Source organism: Microchirus variegatus (assembly GCF_963457635.1).
Source record: "Microchirus variegatus genome assembly, chromosome: 12".
Taxonomy (NCBI): Eukaryota; Metazoa; Chordata; class Actinopteri; order Pleuronectiformes; family Soleidae; genus Microchirus; species Microchirus variegatus.
Window position 1 is genome coordinate 15,121,785 of NC_139813.1, and position 19,252 is coordinate 15,141,036.

A 19,252-nucleotide genomic window follows, 5' to 3' on the forward strand; every position below is an offset into this window, starting at 1 on the left:
TCCAGAATAATTTCCGGTATCTGGCAGTTACTTAAATTTTTTAGAATTTAAAACAAAGGGAGAAAAAACATTTGACATTTGAACAGTGTAAAACATATTATTTACAGGAACATTTTTGAGTCTCTGAATGTTTCTTTGTCTATCAATGTGCAAAAAATAGGGCAAAAAAAATGAAAATATATGCATGCGTTCTTCCCACTCTCCCCTCTCTGGAGACAAAGATGCTGATTCCTCTGCTTCCTGAACCAGAGTGAGTGAAATTACCGTAATAACCGCACGTGATGTGCAACTTCTCAGCTTACAGAAAACGTCTTTTGTGCACACGTGTCATCAGCGACACGCTCGGTTTTAGAGAAGGTAAAAAAATGTCAATTAACATGTACACAAAAATTAAGAGTTTCATGTTATTGTGCTGCTTTTCTTTATCTTATGCAAAAAAGTAAATTAAAGGTGCATTATGTAATAAATGTAAACTGGCCATAAAATCCTCCTAATATGTCACAGAGACTCAGGAATAATGTTCATATAACAAACTGAACTCACCAACAACAGTCCAGCCAAAATATTTGCATTAAAAAAAATATTTTGCAGACTGCAAATCATGTTTTTGTTTTGAAATCATGTTTTGGCATGTGGCGCCACCTGCCGCCGTCTACCAATCATTGCAGTCAGTAGTGTCTCAGCTGCCGAGCAACCACGGGTTGCCAGTTACATCAGAAAACGAAACCTCGGTATTTTGAATTTCAATGTAGTAACCGTTTTTGGCCACATTCTTACATATGGCGCCTTTAAATTTAATAAAAAATATGAAGCTCCAAAAATAAAACTTAAAAAAATATATTTATTTAATAGCCTTAGTCATAAACAAACCTGGAATCCTGGCAGTACTTAATTTCCAATTAAAAATCCAATTTTCACCAAGTCTTTTAAATCCATGTATCCCTGTTCCTCAACTTATATGTAATTTTGTGTATTTCTTTGATGTGTTAAACTGTCGAAGTGATGTGAGAAGTTCCTGCCCTAATTATAAAGCTGGAGAAGAGGCGATTTATTTTTCTTAGCACAAACACTGCGAGCAGGATTTAAAAGCTGGCCTAAATCTGTCCACAAAAAAAAAAAAAAAAAAACCTTTGAAGCTCAAAATTTAATTAGGTAACAGTTTAATCTATAAACACAACTGGCGTTGGACTGTAAGGGTCATTGCATGAGGAGTGGAAACCCTGAGTTGATATTGCATACGGTGAGTTAACGCATAGCAAAACAGTAGCAAGCGTCCAACAGGCTCAACAAACTGAGTGGGAACTTGATGGAAATGGAGGTCAAGGACATTCTAAGTTAAGTTTTTTGGGAAAAATCTGAAACCCCATCCCAGATAATGAACAAAAATATGACGCTAATGTACATGAGACGCGTATGGAGCAGCTGAACAAGCACTACATAAGAATTAGTGAGTGACTGGTGAGCAATTGTTATTGAACGTCACCCACACAATGTGCTCCGAGAGTCAGAAAAGCTTTAAATCCTCCCCGTGCCTCGGCAACTCGTGTTTACTTTTGTGAAGATCACTTGTTTGTTCATTGGATTTTAAATCATAGATAGTATTGCGCACTGTTAGGCCTCTCTAAGCCTTGAGTTGTTCTGAGATCATTTAATCATAACGAACTGTTGTAGGTTTGTGTGCTGCTGTGTTACTAAGGATTGCACCCACAGGGGCAAACATAATGAAGACAAGAAAATAAAAATGTTAGTGTTTGTAATTCTCCTCTCCTCCCTCGTTCTGAGCTTGTTTAGACGGCACATTTTCATCATTCTCATTTGCATGTGAAATCTGCTTATACGAATCAAAAGCAGCCATTCTTAAACACTGAAGGCCACCCAAACATACGACCTACCTGATAGCGGTTGGTTGTTATCTGAAAATATACCGAACCATGTGTTAGTCCTCTTTGGGCTCAGCATGTTGGTGAGGGGGGAAAAAAAAAACACATTGTCAGAATAAATGTCTGAAGTGTTGAATTGAATGTACAGTTGCTGCCTCTGGGATCTGGGCTCACAGCATTTTTTATTGGTGCCATCCTGCTGTCTGGCTTCAAAAGGACGTGGGAGATTATTCACCTGACATGTTTGCAGAGCTCCTGGGTTTTTAAGGACGTCATGAGGGGGGGGAAAGTATCGATGGTTAAGAAACAGAAAACAACGCCAGGATGCTTTTGTTTAAGATAAACAACTGGGTGGCTTATTTTCACTCTGGTGTGTTTTTGTCCTTCATCCAATAGTGAGCATTGTTTTGCTGACACGAGCAGACGCGTATCATCGAGTCATCTGATTGGTTTGATAAATGAGTGCCAAATCGCCTTGCGTTTATTTCTGCCTCATTTCCTGGTTCTTTAAGTCTGCTCAATAGCGCATGGTGTTGATGCAGGAGATGATACTAACACACATCACTGACGAACACGCTCTCTTCTCTCTTTCGCTGATTCATTATCATCTTATAATTAATGCCGCCTGATACAGCTGTTCTTTTGCAGATCTCGCTCGGCTTTAACACCAACTCACTCACTCACACACACACACACACTGTGTGTTCATGTTTGTAGGAGGTTGTGAGGACACATTTTGATTCTAGCCTATCTTTGTGAGGTCATTTTTGACCTTGTGTGGACGTTTTTGGCTGGTCTTCACAGTTTTAAGGCCTTTTTGAGGGTTAAGATTATTCAGGTTTTAGGATTACAGTTAGATTTGGGTTTAGATTAGAGTTGAGGCTTAGGTATTTAGTTGTGATGGATAAGGTAAGGGTCTATGGCAGGACAACTCGATTACAAACTCAGTTGGGCTGCTATTTTCTGCAGCCAGTAATCAGCAGGTGATGAAAAATTTAAAACATCCATTAAAAAAGTGCATTTAAAAAAAATAACTAGAAAAGCACTCGGAGAGCGCATACCCTCCGCCAAGGCAGCTCAGCCCCCCACACCCACTTTGGACTTTGAAAATCTACTCTTAGCATTGATATTTTTTGAATATTTTAGCCATTTAGAGGGAGAGTTCAATCACTTGTTCCTGGTCCCATTGCGGACATTTCCTGAAAAATGTCATCCAAATCCTTCCGTGACTTTTCGAGTTATGTTGCTAACTATCTAACACACGTGTCAAAATCAAGGTAGGCCAGCCACGTCATTATATGTGGCCCACGAGTGATTAATTGGTCTTAAAAATATTAGCATTTGTTTCTCTTTGAAATAATTTGAACACTCGTCGTATACGACCCATAAGCATCTCAAAGTTCCTTTGACATAATATAACAACTAACAATGCTAACAAATCAGACTACTATTAGGAATTAATGTGGGAATCTTTGAGGGACAGTGAAAAGTGTTTCTCGAGTTCTTTCTGGTGGAACCACTAAGAAGACTGGGGCTAGGACAATGTGTGACTTTACTAAGAATGCTGTGCACGTGTGTGTGTTTGTGTGTCTGTTGTTGCAGGACTTTCTCAAAGCTTTGTGTTTGGCAGGTATGAATGAGCCGCTCTTGTTTTCAGCTCTATCTCATAGTCGTCAGTGTAGTGAGGCAGGAATACCTGAGGCTCACACTAATGGCCATCTTTTGTATCTGTCATAACGCCTCTGTGTTTGCATGCCTTTGAGAAAGAAAATGTAAATGGTGAATTACAGAATTACAATGGCGGGGGGAGGGGGGGGTTTTATATATGCTGCGTCATATCTCTACCCTGTGCCTAAGCATTTGTATGTTGTAGGTATATGCAGTTACTGTGTGTATAAGTCGAGTCCGGGGAAATCACCTTTTTTTCCCCTATTTCTGTCTTTGTGAAAAATGGCCATTCTCCTGCAACATGCAGCACAGGGTAGGACGCTGCATTTTTCACTTATACAAAACCTGCCTTTAATCGGGGGTTCAGTCCCCATGAGGACTCTAAAAAAAAAAAGACTGCTGGTCGGAAAGGGAACAAAGATGAGAACACACAGACACACACACACATTTTCTTACTCACTCAGTCAGTCAGTCACTGCAGCATATCCACAGTCTCACCAGGAAACCCATTAACGATGCTAGAGGAAAATCATTATTAGTTTTTAAGCTCATCCACTGAAAAGTGCCATTTAAACTCTAAAATATATTAAAAAAAAACAAGACCACTTTTATTATTAACAATTTGTTATATTACACGTATGTTATGATTTCACCAACATTATCAGAGCCTGTAATGTTGGGAGTTAATTGTGTTCCTTTCAATAACTTTGTAGTTTGTTTTTTCCACAAAAGTTTGATATCTATTTGTTTTATTAATGAAACGTTGTCTTAGTGCTGTTTTGTGCTGTTTAGTTTTCAGTTTTGTGGCACAACTGCACTACACTTATGAAGATGTTTGGACTCCGCCACACTGCCAAAACTTGTGTGCAGTAAAAAAAAACAAAGAACTCTGAGAAAGAAGCCTTTCTTCTTCTTTTTTCCCCCTAATTTCCCTGGATATTGTGGGTAATTTGAAAATCTTATCTTAATTTGCATATTATGTAAGATGATTGTATTGATATTCTTTGTAATTTTTTTTCAGTGGAGACCCAGAGACCCCAGCAAATTACTCACAACCCCTCCGGGTCCTGGAAGCCATGGTAACCGCTGTGCACAACAACGTCCAGAGTGGGTAGGTTGTCTGAGTCGACTCACACACACTGACGCACATGACGACTATGAACACACTCATTGGGCTTGTATAACCTTTCTCTTAGTGACGTTTATTGCTTTCCCTAAACTTAAAGGTCCCATATTATGCAAAATCAACTTTTTAATCATTTAAATCCTTATATTTGGGATTCTGGAGGTCCTATCAGTAGGCAAAGTGTGAAAAAAAGATGACTCACTTATGTTTTCACTTAAACCGGAAGTCTGCGAAAAGTTCTACTCTTGGCTCCACAGTGCAGCACAGAGTTCTACACAAACTTCCAGCCTCAGAGGATTTATCTGTCCAGTGGACAAGAGATACTACTAAACAGAGCGTTCTGAAAAGGGCTGTTTTGGCAGAGTGATTGAACTGCTGTGGTGCTTCATCCTTATGGTATTTTGACCAAAGCATGTCACAGACATGTTGATTATGTCACCAGGAAACTAATTTAATTTGGAGAAATAGGGTATAATATGGGACCTTTAATTGTACTCTTAAAGCAGACTTCAGATAATGTGATCCTGAGCATATGTATGTGTTTTTAAGTCTTACATTCTCATTACCACGTCCCTTATTGTTTGCATTGTATTCAGAGTCTGAAATTTCATACTGATGAGTATCAAATGCCAAGAAGATGTCTATCGGTTAGTTGAATGAATTCCAATAAATCAGCTTAATCACCTGCCTATCTGTTTCTGGCTGTTGGCTTTTTATTACTTCTTTTAATGACCGAGTAAATCAAAGTACAACAATACATATAGGACAAAATGGCTGCTGTACTTTGGCCAAATGTTATGCCGTTTAAGTTTCTTTCCTTGGATGTTTGGATAAGGTGTCCAACTTCTTTTATTCTAGGAAATGTCAGCAAAATGGTGAAAATGCCCTCAGACAGTTTCCTAAAGCTTATCTTGACATCCTCATATCCTTTATCTCATTCAACTAAACAGCTGAGCTGCACAGATATTTACTTGAGTATCACGAGACACTTTAGTCACATTTGAGAAGCTGGGCTTATGTTGTTTGATTATTGACTAAATCTTTTGAGTTCTAATCTGAACTGTTCTGGTTGCACAAGGACGTGAGGAGAAAAAAAAAACACTTTGATAATAAATGGCATTTCTGCCATGTGAGCTCTCTTATTTTTATTGGGATAAATATCTTCGCACATACACTACCCTTCGAAAGTTTGGGGTCACTAAGAAATGTCCTTATTTTTTAAGGAAAAGCACTTTTTTATACATTCTATACATTGTTAATGTGGTAAACGACTATTCTAGCTGCAAACGTCTGGTTTTTAATGGAATATGTACATAGGTGTAAAGAGGCCCATTTCCAGCAACCATCTCTCTAGTGTTCTAATGGTACATTGTGTTTGCTAATCACGTTAGAAGGCTATTGGATGATTAGAAAACCCTTGAAAACCCTTGTGCAATTATGTTAGCACAGCTGACAAAAGCAAAATTAGTATTTCAAATAAAAATTATTATTTCTAATCTTGTCAATGTCTTGACTATATTTTCTATTCATTACGCAGCTCAAGGTGTTAGTTTTAATGGAAAACACAAAACTTTTGAATGGTAGTCTATATTCAGTTTTTTTTATCCCTGCAACAGATGAGCCATAAAACAGTCTACAATTTTTGGATTTGTTTTAGAGTGACCTCTCCACCTTGACTATCTCCCGTCTACTTATTCATCCCTCAACTCATCTGTCTGTCTCCTGCCCCCTCTGACCTTCCTCTCTCAGTGACAGCGCCGTGACCTCAGATGACCTCCTGGCTTGGCTCCGTCCGTTCTGCGGAGACTCCTCGCTGCCGGTGCGGCCTCGGATCAACGTGCTGCAGATCCTGGAGAGCAACTTCAGCCTCCGAGACAGCGACGTCCGTCTTCTGTTGCTCTACAGGACTCAGGCTGTTCTCAAAGACAGAGAGGTAATGTGCACAGATACACACGGCCATGCACACTCGAGCAGCTATGAATCATCAGGATTCCCACTTGAGAAAGAACTTAAATCCCAAGCACTCGCTCTGAAATCTGAAGGAGGCTTCTTTTGGGTTTTCATTTCTTTTCTCCAATGTCATCACTTCAGATATTGTGCTATACATTTTAAAAAGGTACAAGCAATCCAGTGTTTCCTGCAGGGCTTACCTACTCGGGTTGTTGATTGTGATTGGCTGGTGAACATGCACACAACGTGCTCTTAAGAGTTGTTTTGAGCGTCCGTCATCATCATCATCACATCTCTCATGCCTTGTCAAAGAGAACCATGTCCAGCACTCACATTGGAGAGGTTAGTGTGATACATGTGGTGAATAAGTTAGTATGACCCACACAACACTGTGCTACAAAACTGGAATAACCCATAATATTCCCCACCTCAGCCAAAAAGAAGGCACAGTTTCAGTTTTGCCTCCACACTATTTACTGTATACCAACACACCATAATTGTGAAACATAGGCAGAGAGACAACACCATTATAATGTTTTGTGCTTTGTGGCGTTATTGTTGAAATATTTTTTTTGGGATTTAAATGACATTACAATACATCTATCTATAAAGCAAGTTGTGTCTGTGACGGGCATATCTCGCTGACCGTCGGATCACCCTAAGATTTTGGATATGGGTTGAGCATGGCCCGATGGTGTGCATCCTTAATTTTTTACGTTTTTTGGAGTAATTTGAATTTATCACGCTACACCAGGCAGGCAGCGGCTCATCAGCAGCAGCTGCGCTGTCTGTAGCGGTGGGGGTGAAGAGGCTGTCCTCACAGTGGGTGAGACATTTTCACACGGTTCAACGCAGAACATGGTGTTATACTGAAACGACGACGCTGGTGTCCATTCACCAATACGCGAGCACATATTTGTTTAGCATTAGCATTCTACTATTTTGCGGCTAACTTGGCGAACCTGTTTCCAAAGGTAAGCTAGTTAGGCTTCGATTAGCGATTAGCGCAGGGCTAACGTTATACAAACACTGTGCAACCTCATGAGGCACAACGCAAATGTTTTAATTATCTATTAGCATTAGCGTAGCTAGCTATTGTGACTGCCAGTCATGCCAGTCTATTATGTTAGCCTTTATGTTCCTTATCATGCATTACCATAACTGAAAAATCTTCTTCAGCTCCCACTACAGGAATACATACTTCCTACAAGCACTGCACTAGTTACGTTAAATTATATTAATTTAAAAAGAAACAACAGTAGCAAAGATGCAGTACTTAAGGAGGTTATTCATAATTCTTAAAGGTATTCCTCACTAATAGAAATAAATGTATCTGCTTGTTGTTTTGTTAATGTAAGACCAGCGCACATCATATGCACAAGTGTAAACATTAATTTACCTTTGTCCTCTTGTACAAATGTAGAATATACAGCATCACCAGTACAACATGTATTTGTATTTGTGCCTCCACCTGTTCCCTCCCTAGTGTAACCTACCATTGAGCGGCTAGTCAGTAAGTTTCCTGAGTGACTAATTAATGGCCCAAACCGGTTAATTAATGCGTAAATGCATGCGCACAGCCGTAGGCCATTGTCAGCACAGGTAGACAGGTGTGTGGGCCCGGACTCTTAACTAATTGGGTGCACTCGTGACATTTGGCAGGCTCTGATGATGCACACACACACAGTCTCACACACACACACGCAGGCACACACGAGCTCTTGAGGGAGTGTACACTCAAGGGATCAGTTAATTAATCTTGTAAAAGGAGTCTTGGTGTAAGAGCGAGACTCATTTTAGATGAAGTGCCACTTTCTCTTGTGTCTCCCTGAGGCAACCAAAAGGACTTTGTGTGTGTGAAAAGGGTTTTTGTAGCCAAATGTCTCATTTAACTTTGATTAGTATATCTTTTTTTTTTTTTACATTTTTATTTGGAAAAAAAGATTTTTCATATCCACATCTATAGTGACACACACAAGCTATTCACATTTGCTCACTCTATTATTTATTACATTCTGCCTCCTAATTGGAGCAGCACTTGGTTGTTTCCACTGGCTGAAAGCTATAGCACAGTAATAATCATGTTGGCTCGGCTTGGTATCACCTGTAATCAGAGCTGGCTCCGGTGGCACCATGTCGGCTGTTCCCTGAGGCTGTGCCACACACTTGGTAGTGCCCCCTCTCCAACCTCATCATGTCGTCTCACGGCCTAAAACAGTGTAGGAGTAGTGGGAGGAGTGGCAAAGAGGGAAGGAAAGGAGTGGGTTTTGTTTCCTCCCTCTGGTCCCACTGGTCCCTAAACTAATCAGCACAGCTCTGTGACTGTGTGGCCCACAGTCTACCTGAGAGACACACATTATTCACGTGAAAACCTCTGTATCCGTCTTCACACCACACACATACACACACACACACACACACTGATACCCTGCATTGCACACTGTCAAAACCTAGAGTTTAATTGTTTTATTAACAGTGTGAGAATAACAAAATAGTTGATTTAAGTGAATCACGTTTAATTAGTTTGAATGTACAGTACAATTTAATTTAATCAAGTTATTTTACACTTACTTGTTTTATTAATTTTATCTGCAGTGCACACACACACACACCTGCTGTCATTTTCCTAACAACTCTGCTGTCGAGAGGTGGTTTGTGAGCTTTTTTTGTGCACTTCCTGTTCTGACAAAGGTGTCTGATTAGCGACTCAAAATGACTATCATGCGATTACACATCCTACCCTCGCGCCCGTATTCGAACAGCTGTGTTCCTGCGCATCGAGAGGCATGCACATAAATATTATTTTTTTTAATATCAGCTGTTTCTATGTTTTGATTCAGGAAACAGAATTGCACAATCAGACGCAGAGAGAAAATGTCACTGATTTTTTAAAGTGACACCCGACCTTCTTTTTTATTTTTTTTTTCCTGAACACACTCCAGTCTCTGATGCGCCAAGTGTTTACATCCACCTTTCCTCGCATTCTTCTCCAGCTCACGTTCCTCGCTATCAGCGGCACTGAAAGGCCATTGATGAATCAAAAGATGAAAGTAAAACATACTTCACAGAGCTCCGTGTTTTTATTTATTTATTTCAATATGTAAAAAAAAAAAAAAGGGAAACTAATACTTCAAAAAGTTTTCGAGAGTGTGATTTAATGAATGAGCATCACAAAAATGAGTTCATTGATCAACTGAGAGAGGACGAGACAGGATGAAACTACAGGCTTTTTAGTTAATCATGTAATTATTCAGTATCAAAAATGCATTCACCGGGCGCCTTATAATATGCTACAAAATGTCGCTGATAAATCACAGACATTAAACTAAACTGGCATTATATTCTATAATAATTTTTGATTAATGTGGAAATGAAAGCGATTGGATGGGCACTCTGAAAGTGCACTTTCTGAATCAGCTGAGGTGTGTGAGGGGAAATAAACTTAAGATCGGTTACAAATAATAAAGCCCGGCTGGTGTGCTGTGTCATTGCGTCGTTACTGCTGCAGATTAATTCATCCGTCAAGTGTGACTTGACCTCGACTTCTGCAGTGCAGCGAGCACAGAAACGGTGATATTCTAGTCTAATACCGTCGGATTGGGTTGTTGGTGATCTGATTTATCTTTTCTCTCCTCCCCCTCCTCCACCATCTCTACTTTAGTAGGTAGAAAACACTGCTCCCAAGATTTCAAATTGATTTTAAAATTTTATTGCTCAGTTTTAAGGCCTCACTGCTGCTGAAAACCTCTGATTTATTGACTTGGCATGTGCCCTCTCAACCACTGAAACCTGCGGATGGAATCCTGCTGGATAGTCACAGTTGCCACTATAGGGTAACTGGGATTTGGAATAGACTTTTATTATTTTAATACTATTATTATTATTACCCATTTTCTTTCTTTGTTTGATTGTTGCTTTCTTTTAAAGCATCAGTAGTGGTTTAGCACTGTTGCCTTGCAGTAAAACGACTCACACACACAAGGCACAGGTTTTCTCCCACAGTCCAAAAACTGGCAACCTGCCCAGGGTGTACCCAGCCTTTTTGCTCTGTGTCAGCTGGGATTGGCACCAGCAAACATCATGTATGGATAAAGTGGTGGACAATAGATGGATGGATAGATAAAGCACTACATGAACAACCCTCTGTGTCCCATTAATATATAGGTGTGACAGTAACATCATGCCACCAATTACCATATGCCAGTATATTAAAACAACCCTACTTCTGTTAATACTGACAATGAATAAAATAAATAATCTCTAATCTTCTGTCTTTCAGATAAATTTAGACGAGAAGACTGATACTATCCTCATGTCTGTAGCCTAAATGTATAACTATATGTATAATTAATTTAGTTTAACTGACCTTAGCACAAAGATTGCAAACTGGAGAAAACAGTTAGTCTGGATTAGTCCTTAGAGCTTTCTAATGACATAATCCATGACATTTGTTTCACCTGTTTTCTTACTTAATTTCCTTCTTTTTACTCTACCTCACATTATTTCTCATTATACCAAGCTAAGCCAACAAGTTGCCATGCAAACATAGGAGTTAGTGATGCGTAGGCGGCCGTACCCACAGGTCATAGAAATCAGTATTTCCGATTAAAAGCAGATGAGTTGCAGTGGGTTAGATAATGCATAATTAATGAAGAAAATATTAATCTGTACTTACATATTCCACTGGTAGAAGCTTAGGGAAATATCAATCATTCCCCCATCCCTCAACTGAAGAAAATAATTATTCTGGGTGGGTAGATAATTATTATGTGCAAGCAATTTAATGTGACAATAGAGCTGAACTGCACATCACTAATAAGAGTAGCGTCAGTCCTCTTATTTAACTCATCAAGAAAGCATATCTATGTCCTAAAATGGCAAATTATTCCTTTAAGTAGAATTGAATTAAGTCAACAGTTTATCTTGCAGCTACTGTTACAGCTTCGGCTGATCAATGGCAGCTCATGCATTAAATTGTGCATTTAAATAATGCACAAAATCTGCATTTGTTATCTGTTCTCTGTTGCCGCTTTTGTCTAATTAGCTGCCAGTGTGCTGTCTGATCTCAGACCACAGGGTTCGAGGCCTAAAATAAAGTCATACCACCTTTAAAAAAAGAAAAGAAAAAAGAATATAAATATGAAACATCCCTACCATGCTCAAAGGCTAGCAACTGAAGTAATTCCAATCCCGATTTTAAATTCAGGGCACAGTATCTGTGATTATCACAACTGATTTAGCTCGAACATTATTGGCACTGGTGCGTCGTCTTTGTTTTCCGTGTCCCCAGATAACCGGCCTGCGTTGTGCATTTCTACAGATCTGAATCATTCACTGTGTAAACGTCCATGCGTGCCTCATTGCCTCATCGCGAGCGTCGCTTTGATGACATGTGAATGCTTTGGCAGAGGTTCGTTAGGTCAGCTTTTGTCTACACGACATGCATCTTCTGCCTGCAAGGACGTCCATTGGCACCCATACATATACAACTTTGATCAATGAATAAAGGACATACAAATGAGAGTGAACACTTCGCAAGATACGGCTGCTACTGGAATGGAATGTGACGTGGACCCTTATAGGGGACATATTATGCAAAATCAACTTTTTAATCATTTTAATACTTATATTTGGGACCCTGGAGGCCCTATGAGTAGGCAAAGTGTGAAAAATGATGACTCACTCATGCTTTTGTCTAAGTACAGGAGGTAAAACACGCAATGTTGACTTCCGCACTCATTGGGACCTCACAATGCGCTAAATTCATGGAATTGTTGTCTCGCGGAGCTTTGATTTGTCCCTAAAATTAACGATCATGCCCCCATGGAAATGCCCCTCTTCCTCGACCCCTACATTCCTGTATCTGCATGTTTCCGTCTACGCAGCCTCATCCATATACGGTGTCATTTCTGTGTCGTACAGCCGGCCAGACAAACACCAGCTTTGCCCGGCCTGTGATAGAAGAAGGAAGATGAATACCATTATGATGGATGCTGTTTGGCTCAGTGGTGTCCAGACAGGGTCAGGCCGGGCCATGTCAACGGAAAGGCCACTGCATGATTCACAGTCACCGCATCACACACAAACAAACAAACAAACACTCACACACACATCGCAGCGGTGGCTTGGAGGGAAATACTGTCATAGAGCAAATCAGGAGAAAGATACTGATGGATCACATACATAAAGGATGGTCGTACTGCATCCCAACACACAAAGGACACCCTAAAAATTGAGGTATTAATGAGCCCAATTGAAATGCTGACATTTTGGTACGATGGGGAGGGGGGTGGTGTAATCGTTGTATGATCGTTGTTACCAGAGTGGGGGACGAGAGGGTGTGAGAGGTGTACCCGGGGATAGATTTTGTGACTTCACTTTGGATGATTAGTCATAACAGTAGGGCGTCTAAATGTCACCACTGTCACAAGCGGATGGTCTGATTTGTCAGTTTGCATGGCTGCCTGTTTGTGTGTATTGTGAGTTTGGCCTTTTGTGTCACTAATGGCAATACTCTTATGTGTTGTTTTTTATTATTATTATTATTCATGGCATTTCGCAAACAAAAAGGCAACAGCTGGAGGCAAATACGTGCTTATGTGCGGACACGTGTACTGATACTTACACGACTGGGTTCATACATGCAAGCAATGCGATGCCCTCTCTGCCGTAGCCTTGTTTTTTTATAGCGGCAAAGGTAATAATTACGTTTCCCATTCGAAATGTTGCAGAGCACAGGGGAAGGTTTCAGGGACAATCACATGCGCGTGCGTGTGTGCACGGACACGACGAGTCGCCGTCGTCTGAACTCGTCTCAGGAGCGATCGCTGATTCATGCTACGAGCCCCCAACCCATCCACCCCCCCACCCCCCCGTCAATGTCACGGATCATTTGCTGCGGTGTTGTCGGTTTTTGGTGCTGTGCTGTTTGGCCTTGCAGCATGCCATCTATCTAATATGGATGAAGTGAGCTGAGCCAGGCAAGAGCAGAGCAAGACCACGCACGCTGTGTGCTAAAGTTGTTCTCTGTGAGGCTCCCAGCCTTTTTGCTTTACACGGCCTACAGAACCCACATGTTAACCCCAACCCCGACCACTTTTTTTCTCCCTACTTTTCCAAAGGCATGTTATCAAGGTATTTTAGTTCAGCTGTCACGAATTTCAAGGCATAGATTTTCATTTAACTTTTTGACAAAATAACCCTTTTTTTCCCCCAAAGGGTTCTGCCTTTTTTTTTCCCTGATGATTGGTGATTCTTCTTTCTGGTCACATCTTACAGAGAAACTCACATAGGATACATGACTCTGTGACTTTCTTACCTACATAGTGATATCTTTTCAATTTATTTATTTTTTTGCTGTTTTTTCACCTATTTCCTCTCGATTTACTTCCTAGTTAACCCCTCCTCCTTTGTTTCTCCACCAGTCATTTTTTAGACGATGTAAAAACAGGTGAACTAGGATAATGAGGTATATACCTGACAGATATTGTGAGGTATCGTATAGGTTTCTATACATTCATACCTGTGAGCATTCCACCCTACATAGAGCCATTGATCCCACTGGTTGTAGATGTATATATATATTTCTATATGAAGGCTGTATGCAAACCCATAGAGCCATGATGAGCCACAGCCCTGACACATATTCCAGAGAGACAGCGAAATGAAACCAAAAAAAAAAAAAAAAAAGAATTGCACAGATGGATGGTACACGGTTTTGTTGTTATGGCAATATTTGTTTGATACGACAGAAATATAAACAGAAACACAAGTGGGAGTGTTGTTCCTTGACAGAGTCATGTGTTGTCATTAGACCCCTGTGGTGATCCAATCTCACACACACACACATTGAGTATTTTCAAATGGGAAAGTTGAAACCTGGAAGAGAACTTGAGCAGTCATTGTGCACGGGGGATAAGAAAGAGGACAGAGCTTTTCAGAGGTGAGGGTCAGGCGGAGGGAGGGAGGGAGGAAGCTGTAACAGAGATGCAGAGAAAGACTTGTCTGATTGAAGTGAATGAGTCAGGACGAGGGGAAGAGAGAGTTCAACAAAACCAGACACTCTACTTTCCAAGTACATGAATAGTAAATGTGATGAGGTTCAGGAATCTTACGGCCTCGCTTGTAATGCTACTGCTCAGGGGGTCACCGCCATGATCGACAAGCCCCAGCAATTTTCTCCCCCTCCGGTCTTGTCAGCTTTATTCACACCCACTTGGTTCCTTGTGAAAGTTTGAACTTGGAGGAGAGAAAAAAACACAATGCATTAGCTATGCTGCTGTATTTGTGAGATTGTTGAGTGCAACATTGTTGTGCTGTACAGTCTATACGTGGTGGCTTGGTCTCGTTTCGGTCAAAAGAAACGGCGAAGAAGACGATAACAAAGAAGATGATGGAGGTTCATCGGTCCCCACACATACACGACTCAAACAATAAAGGCTTCTTCTCGGAAGCAATATCTGCTGCCGGAATGGAATGCAAGGTCGAGTGTGTGTGTGCGGAGCGCTAGAATGACGTAGACCCCGTTATCTCTGAATAGAACCATGGCCATGTATACGCATGTAGAAGTGTGTAGCGTCTCTCTCGGTGGACACGGATGCAAAAACCTCATTGTGTTAGGATCTGAAAACTCTCCTCACACAGTGTTTGTCCACTCGCTCAACTGCTTGAATTGAATTGCTAGATAGACACACTACAAGCCACAGTGTGGGAACACTGTATTTTACATGGGTCGCTTTAAGTAACGTACAGTTCTTTAACATTAAATAAAGTATCAGAATCCAGTTTTGGATAGTAGTCTGGCATCTGTACTTGATTTAATCAGTATTTTTTTAATAGCTTTCCCCCACAGTATGTGGACCAGTGGGCATGAGGTAAAATATAATTATAAGAAGACAGAGGGGATGTGGAGTGGGAGACAGACACAGACCGTTGAAATGATGACAGTTGAAATGATGGGAGTGGGCAGCTCAGAGGAAGAAAGACGGGAGTTTTTTTTGTTCGACTTAAAGTCTTCTCTTTAACTGAGATTATTCAGCTCGAGCAGCAAGTGCGCACGTGTGCAGCCGAGCTTCACGTCCTCTCGCGCCTAGATCTGGAATCGTGTTGAAACTGGGTCTAATTTAAGTGATACATTGAAAACATCTAACCCACTCTCGCCTTGAGTTGGTTAATATGATCGTTTTCTATTATTTTATATATAATAATTTCCCTTGCACCTCCCCCATATGCGTTAATTTGAATGCATGATTAAGCAGAGGTTGGAGGTAAATTTGTTTACATTACAACGTGCTGGCTCGTGTGCTGGCTCGTGTGCATGCGTGTGATTAAAATACACGGCATCATGTAAAGCTGGTGTCTAAGCTTTATCTGCCATTTTCTTTCTTACGACTTTGCTTTGTCTCCTGAGGTGTGTGCCATTATGGTATATGCAGGTTTCATGTTTCCAATAGAGAGAGCAGGGAACGGCATACAGGCAGAGATAAGGAAGCTGTATTTGTCATTGCACCTATATCGTCATGTCATACTCTGTATGCGCTGAATCTGTGAGTGAGTGTGTGTGTGTGTGTGCGTGTTTGTTTTCCACAGGCGTGTGTGTCTTTATCTTTGTGCTTATGTTTCCCCTGCATGTTTTATGTGTTTCACTTTCAAGTCGTAATAAACTCCCTAACCCCCTACACACCCCGAGGCTTTGCCCTTTTGCTGTTTTTCTTCTCTCCACGCTCATTTTGTCTGAAACCTGCACTCTCTTATCATCCTCCGCTCACTTCTCCAGCATCGCTCATTCTCTCCATCGGTTCTCTCCCTCTTACCCCCCCCCCCCCCCGCCCCCCCTGCTTGTGAAGTGTGCGACCTCTGCAACTTTATTCCGCCCATCGCTGGGGACATTAGCCAGAGCGGGTCAATGAATATTGATGAGCTTATTCACAGCTCGCTCAGTAAAGGCCAGACATAGAGATCTCTGGTTCCCACAGCTATACGCTGGCATTCCCAGCCTGATACACTGGCATGCCCGCATCCTCCACTCTCTCCCTCTTCGCCTCCCGCTCAGGTCAAGGACTGGGGTAATTGCTAAGTCACTGAGAAGATTATCAGGCGTATCTGTTGATGGGGGCAAAAGTTCACTTGTGTTCTACCAGCAGCTCATACACATTCAGGAAGAAATGGCACATCTTTGCCTTCACTCAGGAAGGCTAATGAACACATTATCTTAATCGGTGCCATGCTCACCGTGCTGTTCATATCCCTAAATACTCCTGGGTTATTGGGATTAATCAAATTGATTTTGAGCATATCAATAAATCTTTGTTAATCTATAATTAGTAAATATTTGACAGATTTGACCAAATATTAGTAAATTTCTTCCTAATAAGTCACTGTTAAACTCCTAACTTTATTACTACAACTGATTTGTTTGATTTATCATAGATTGTTAATAATTATGTCATAGATATATATATATATATATAAAACTACATCACAAATATTACTTATTTGTGGGTTTTCTATTGTTTTTATTTGGTTTTATTGTAGAAAATAAGATTCATGCATTTTCCTAAACATAATGCGTTAAAATAATCCTCAAAAATGACGAATGAAAGAGAGGCTTCTGCCGGCCGACAAGGTTTTATTTTCTAATTTGTTATAAATTATTTTATAATCTCACACGAGTGGTCGTAGCTGGAAAAAGACCCAGAGCACAGTGACCCCGAAACATTTATACCTAAGCAACTCTCCTTTCGCATTCCTCCAATACACGAAGGAGTCTGCCTTTCCAGGCTGTGTTTTCACACCTCTTTGTGTACAGCAGGTATCGGGGAGCTGACTCCCTGCAGATGTTGTAGGAAGATGCAAGTTCAGTCTATACATCCTAATTTGAATACACAAAAGGACCTGGTATTCTGTTAGGAAAAGGGGTGATGGGCAACTGTAGCTCTGAGACAAATACATTGAATTTACCATTATAATTGCAACTTATATGATTTTTTTTTTTAAAAACCTAAATGTAATCACCAGAAGTCAAACGCTAAAGTTAGGCTCCAAACAAATTAAACCACTGTTGCATGACTTCACTGTCACCAGCAATGAGCTTCCAACTGCCTCCAACTTTTAATTTGATTTTCCACACTTACCTCAAAAGCCTTTCCTTTTGGAGCTTAACTGTAAACACCACAAAGCTAATAAAATGCATTGTGTGTGTGTGTATAATGCAGTTTCCTTTGCCCACTGTAAAGATTATCCAAAGGCAAAGTGCAATATCTGCATATTACAGATATTATATGAGGCAATGATTTTGTGGGGGGGGGGGGGGGGTTGCCTTAGAATGAACTCTGTGTGGCATCCATGCCAATCTTAAAAACTTTAAACCTCTTTTCTCAGCTTTACTGTCTCTGTAGGCTCTGCTTGTTTTTGGAAGACTTTATGGGTGCATCATGAAACATTTTCAGCTGATTGCCATTTTTGGCTGGAGGAAGGAAGAGTGGATCGAATATCTACGTTTGAAACTGGTCTCTGACTAACTCCTGATGTTGCCGTTTGTTCAAATCAAGGATTGGACACAAGAATTTATCTTTTCTAAGTGACGGTCACAACATTTTAACGTCAAGTCATTTGTAACAAGTCGTGACAAGTCTTTATTTGTTAAAACTTCCAGAAAACAATTACCTGGTCAAGGAGCTGGATAATGGCCATTTTAATTCAGCAAACTGACAGCTTTGAATTATGTAGTTGACTCTGGATCATTTTTGCATGGCATGATATTTAATAAATGGTCGTTATCTTCCGTTTCTTCCGCATTTGACGGAGCTCGGCGTCATGATTGGCAGCGGTAATAAGATGTGACGACTGAGTGGTGGATCGCTGTCGACACATACGCTGATAGCAGCACAGATCGTTAACCTTTCCACCACAGTGTTGTGCACAGGGGCGATGCTTTGTTCACCGCATGCTTTCAAGAGTCGGCCACAAGGTCAACTGTCGTCAGTAACTGTGAAGGAACGGAGCACCAAGGTCCACATGTGTGGCCTCATTTATTAACTGTGCAAATGGGACTTTTTCTGTCTTTGTTCCACACATTGTTTCCCCCCAGTGGCCATACTAATGTGAAATAATGTGAAAATGAGTCGTCTTCATGGAAACCAACACCTGGTCCTAGTAAGAAGAACCTAATTTCTGAGGAAGCTTGTTAAGTTAAGGGCTAAGATATGAATTGTGGTTAGGTTGGGGAATAGGAAGAAATAAGGAAAAGGGGGGGGGGGGGTGTGGAATGGGAGACAAACACACACTTAGAATGATGGAAGTGGGGCAAAATATGGCCAAATCAACGCTTAAAGTCTTCTGTTTAACTGAGATGATTCAGCTTGAGCAGCATTGCACGTGTGCAGCCAAGCTTAACTTTCTTCTCATGTCTTGGTTTTAATTCATGTTAAAAACTGAGCATCGTTTAGATGTTACATTGAAAACATGAAATCTATTCACGCTCAGGTTTAGTAAAATCTTTAATCTTCTTCTCGCCACATGCTTTTCTTGGGTGTACACATACATTATTTCATGTCATCCTCTCCTTCACTGCCTTGCACCTCCCCCATCTGCCTTAATATGAATGCATGATTAGGTTGGAGGTTGGGGG

General features: G+C 40.7%; 1 protein-coding gene across 1 annotated transcript in view; it reads left to right on the forward strand.

The window, feature by feature from the left end:
* nbas (NBAS subunit of NRZ tethering complex) overlaps nt 1–19,252 on the forward strand; it is a gene marked incomplete at both ends in the record, with an annotated part of 168,559 nt that overhangs the window by 120,660 nt on the left and 28,647 nt on the right. The window contains 2 exons of the mRNA XM_083898862.1: nt 4,570–4,659; nt 6,424–6,607. Coding sequence (XP_083754988.1) covers nt 4,570–4,659; nt 6,424–6,607 — 274 coding nt within the window. The remainder of the gene's footprint in view (nt 1–4,569; nt 4,660–6,423; nt 6,608–19,252) is intronic.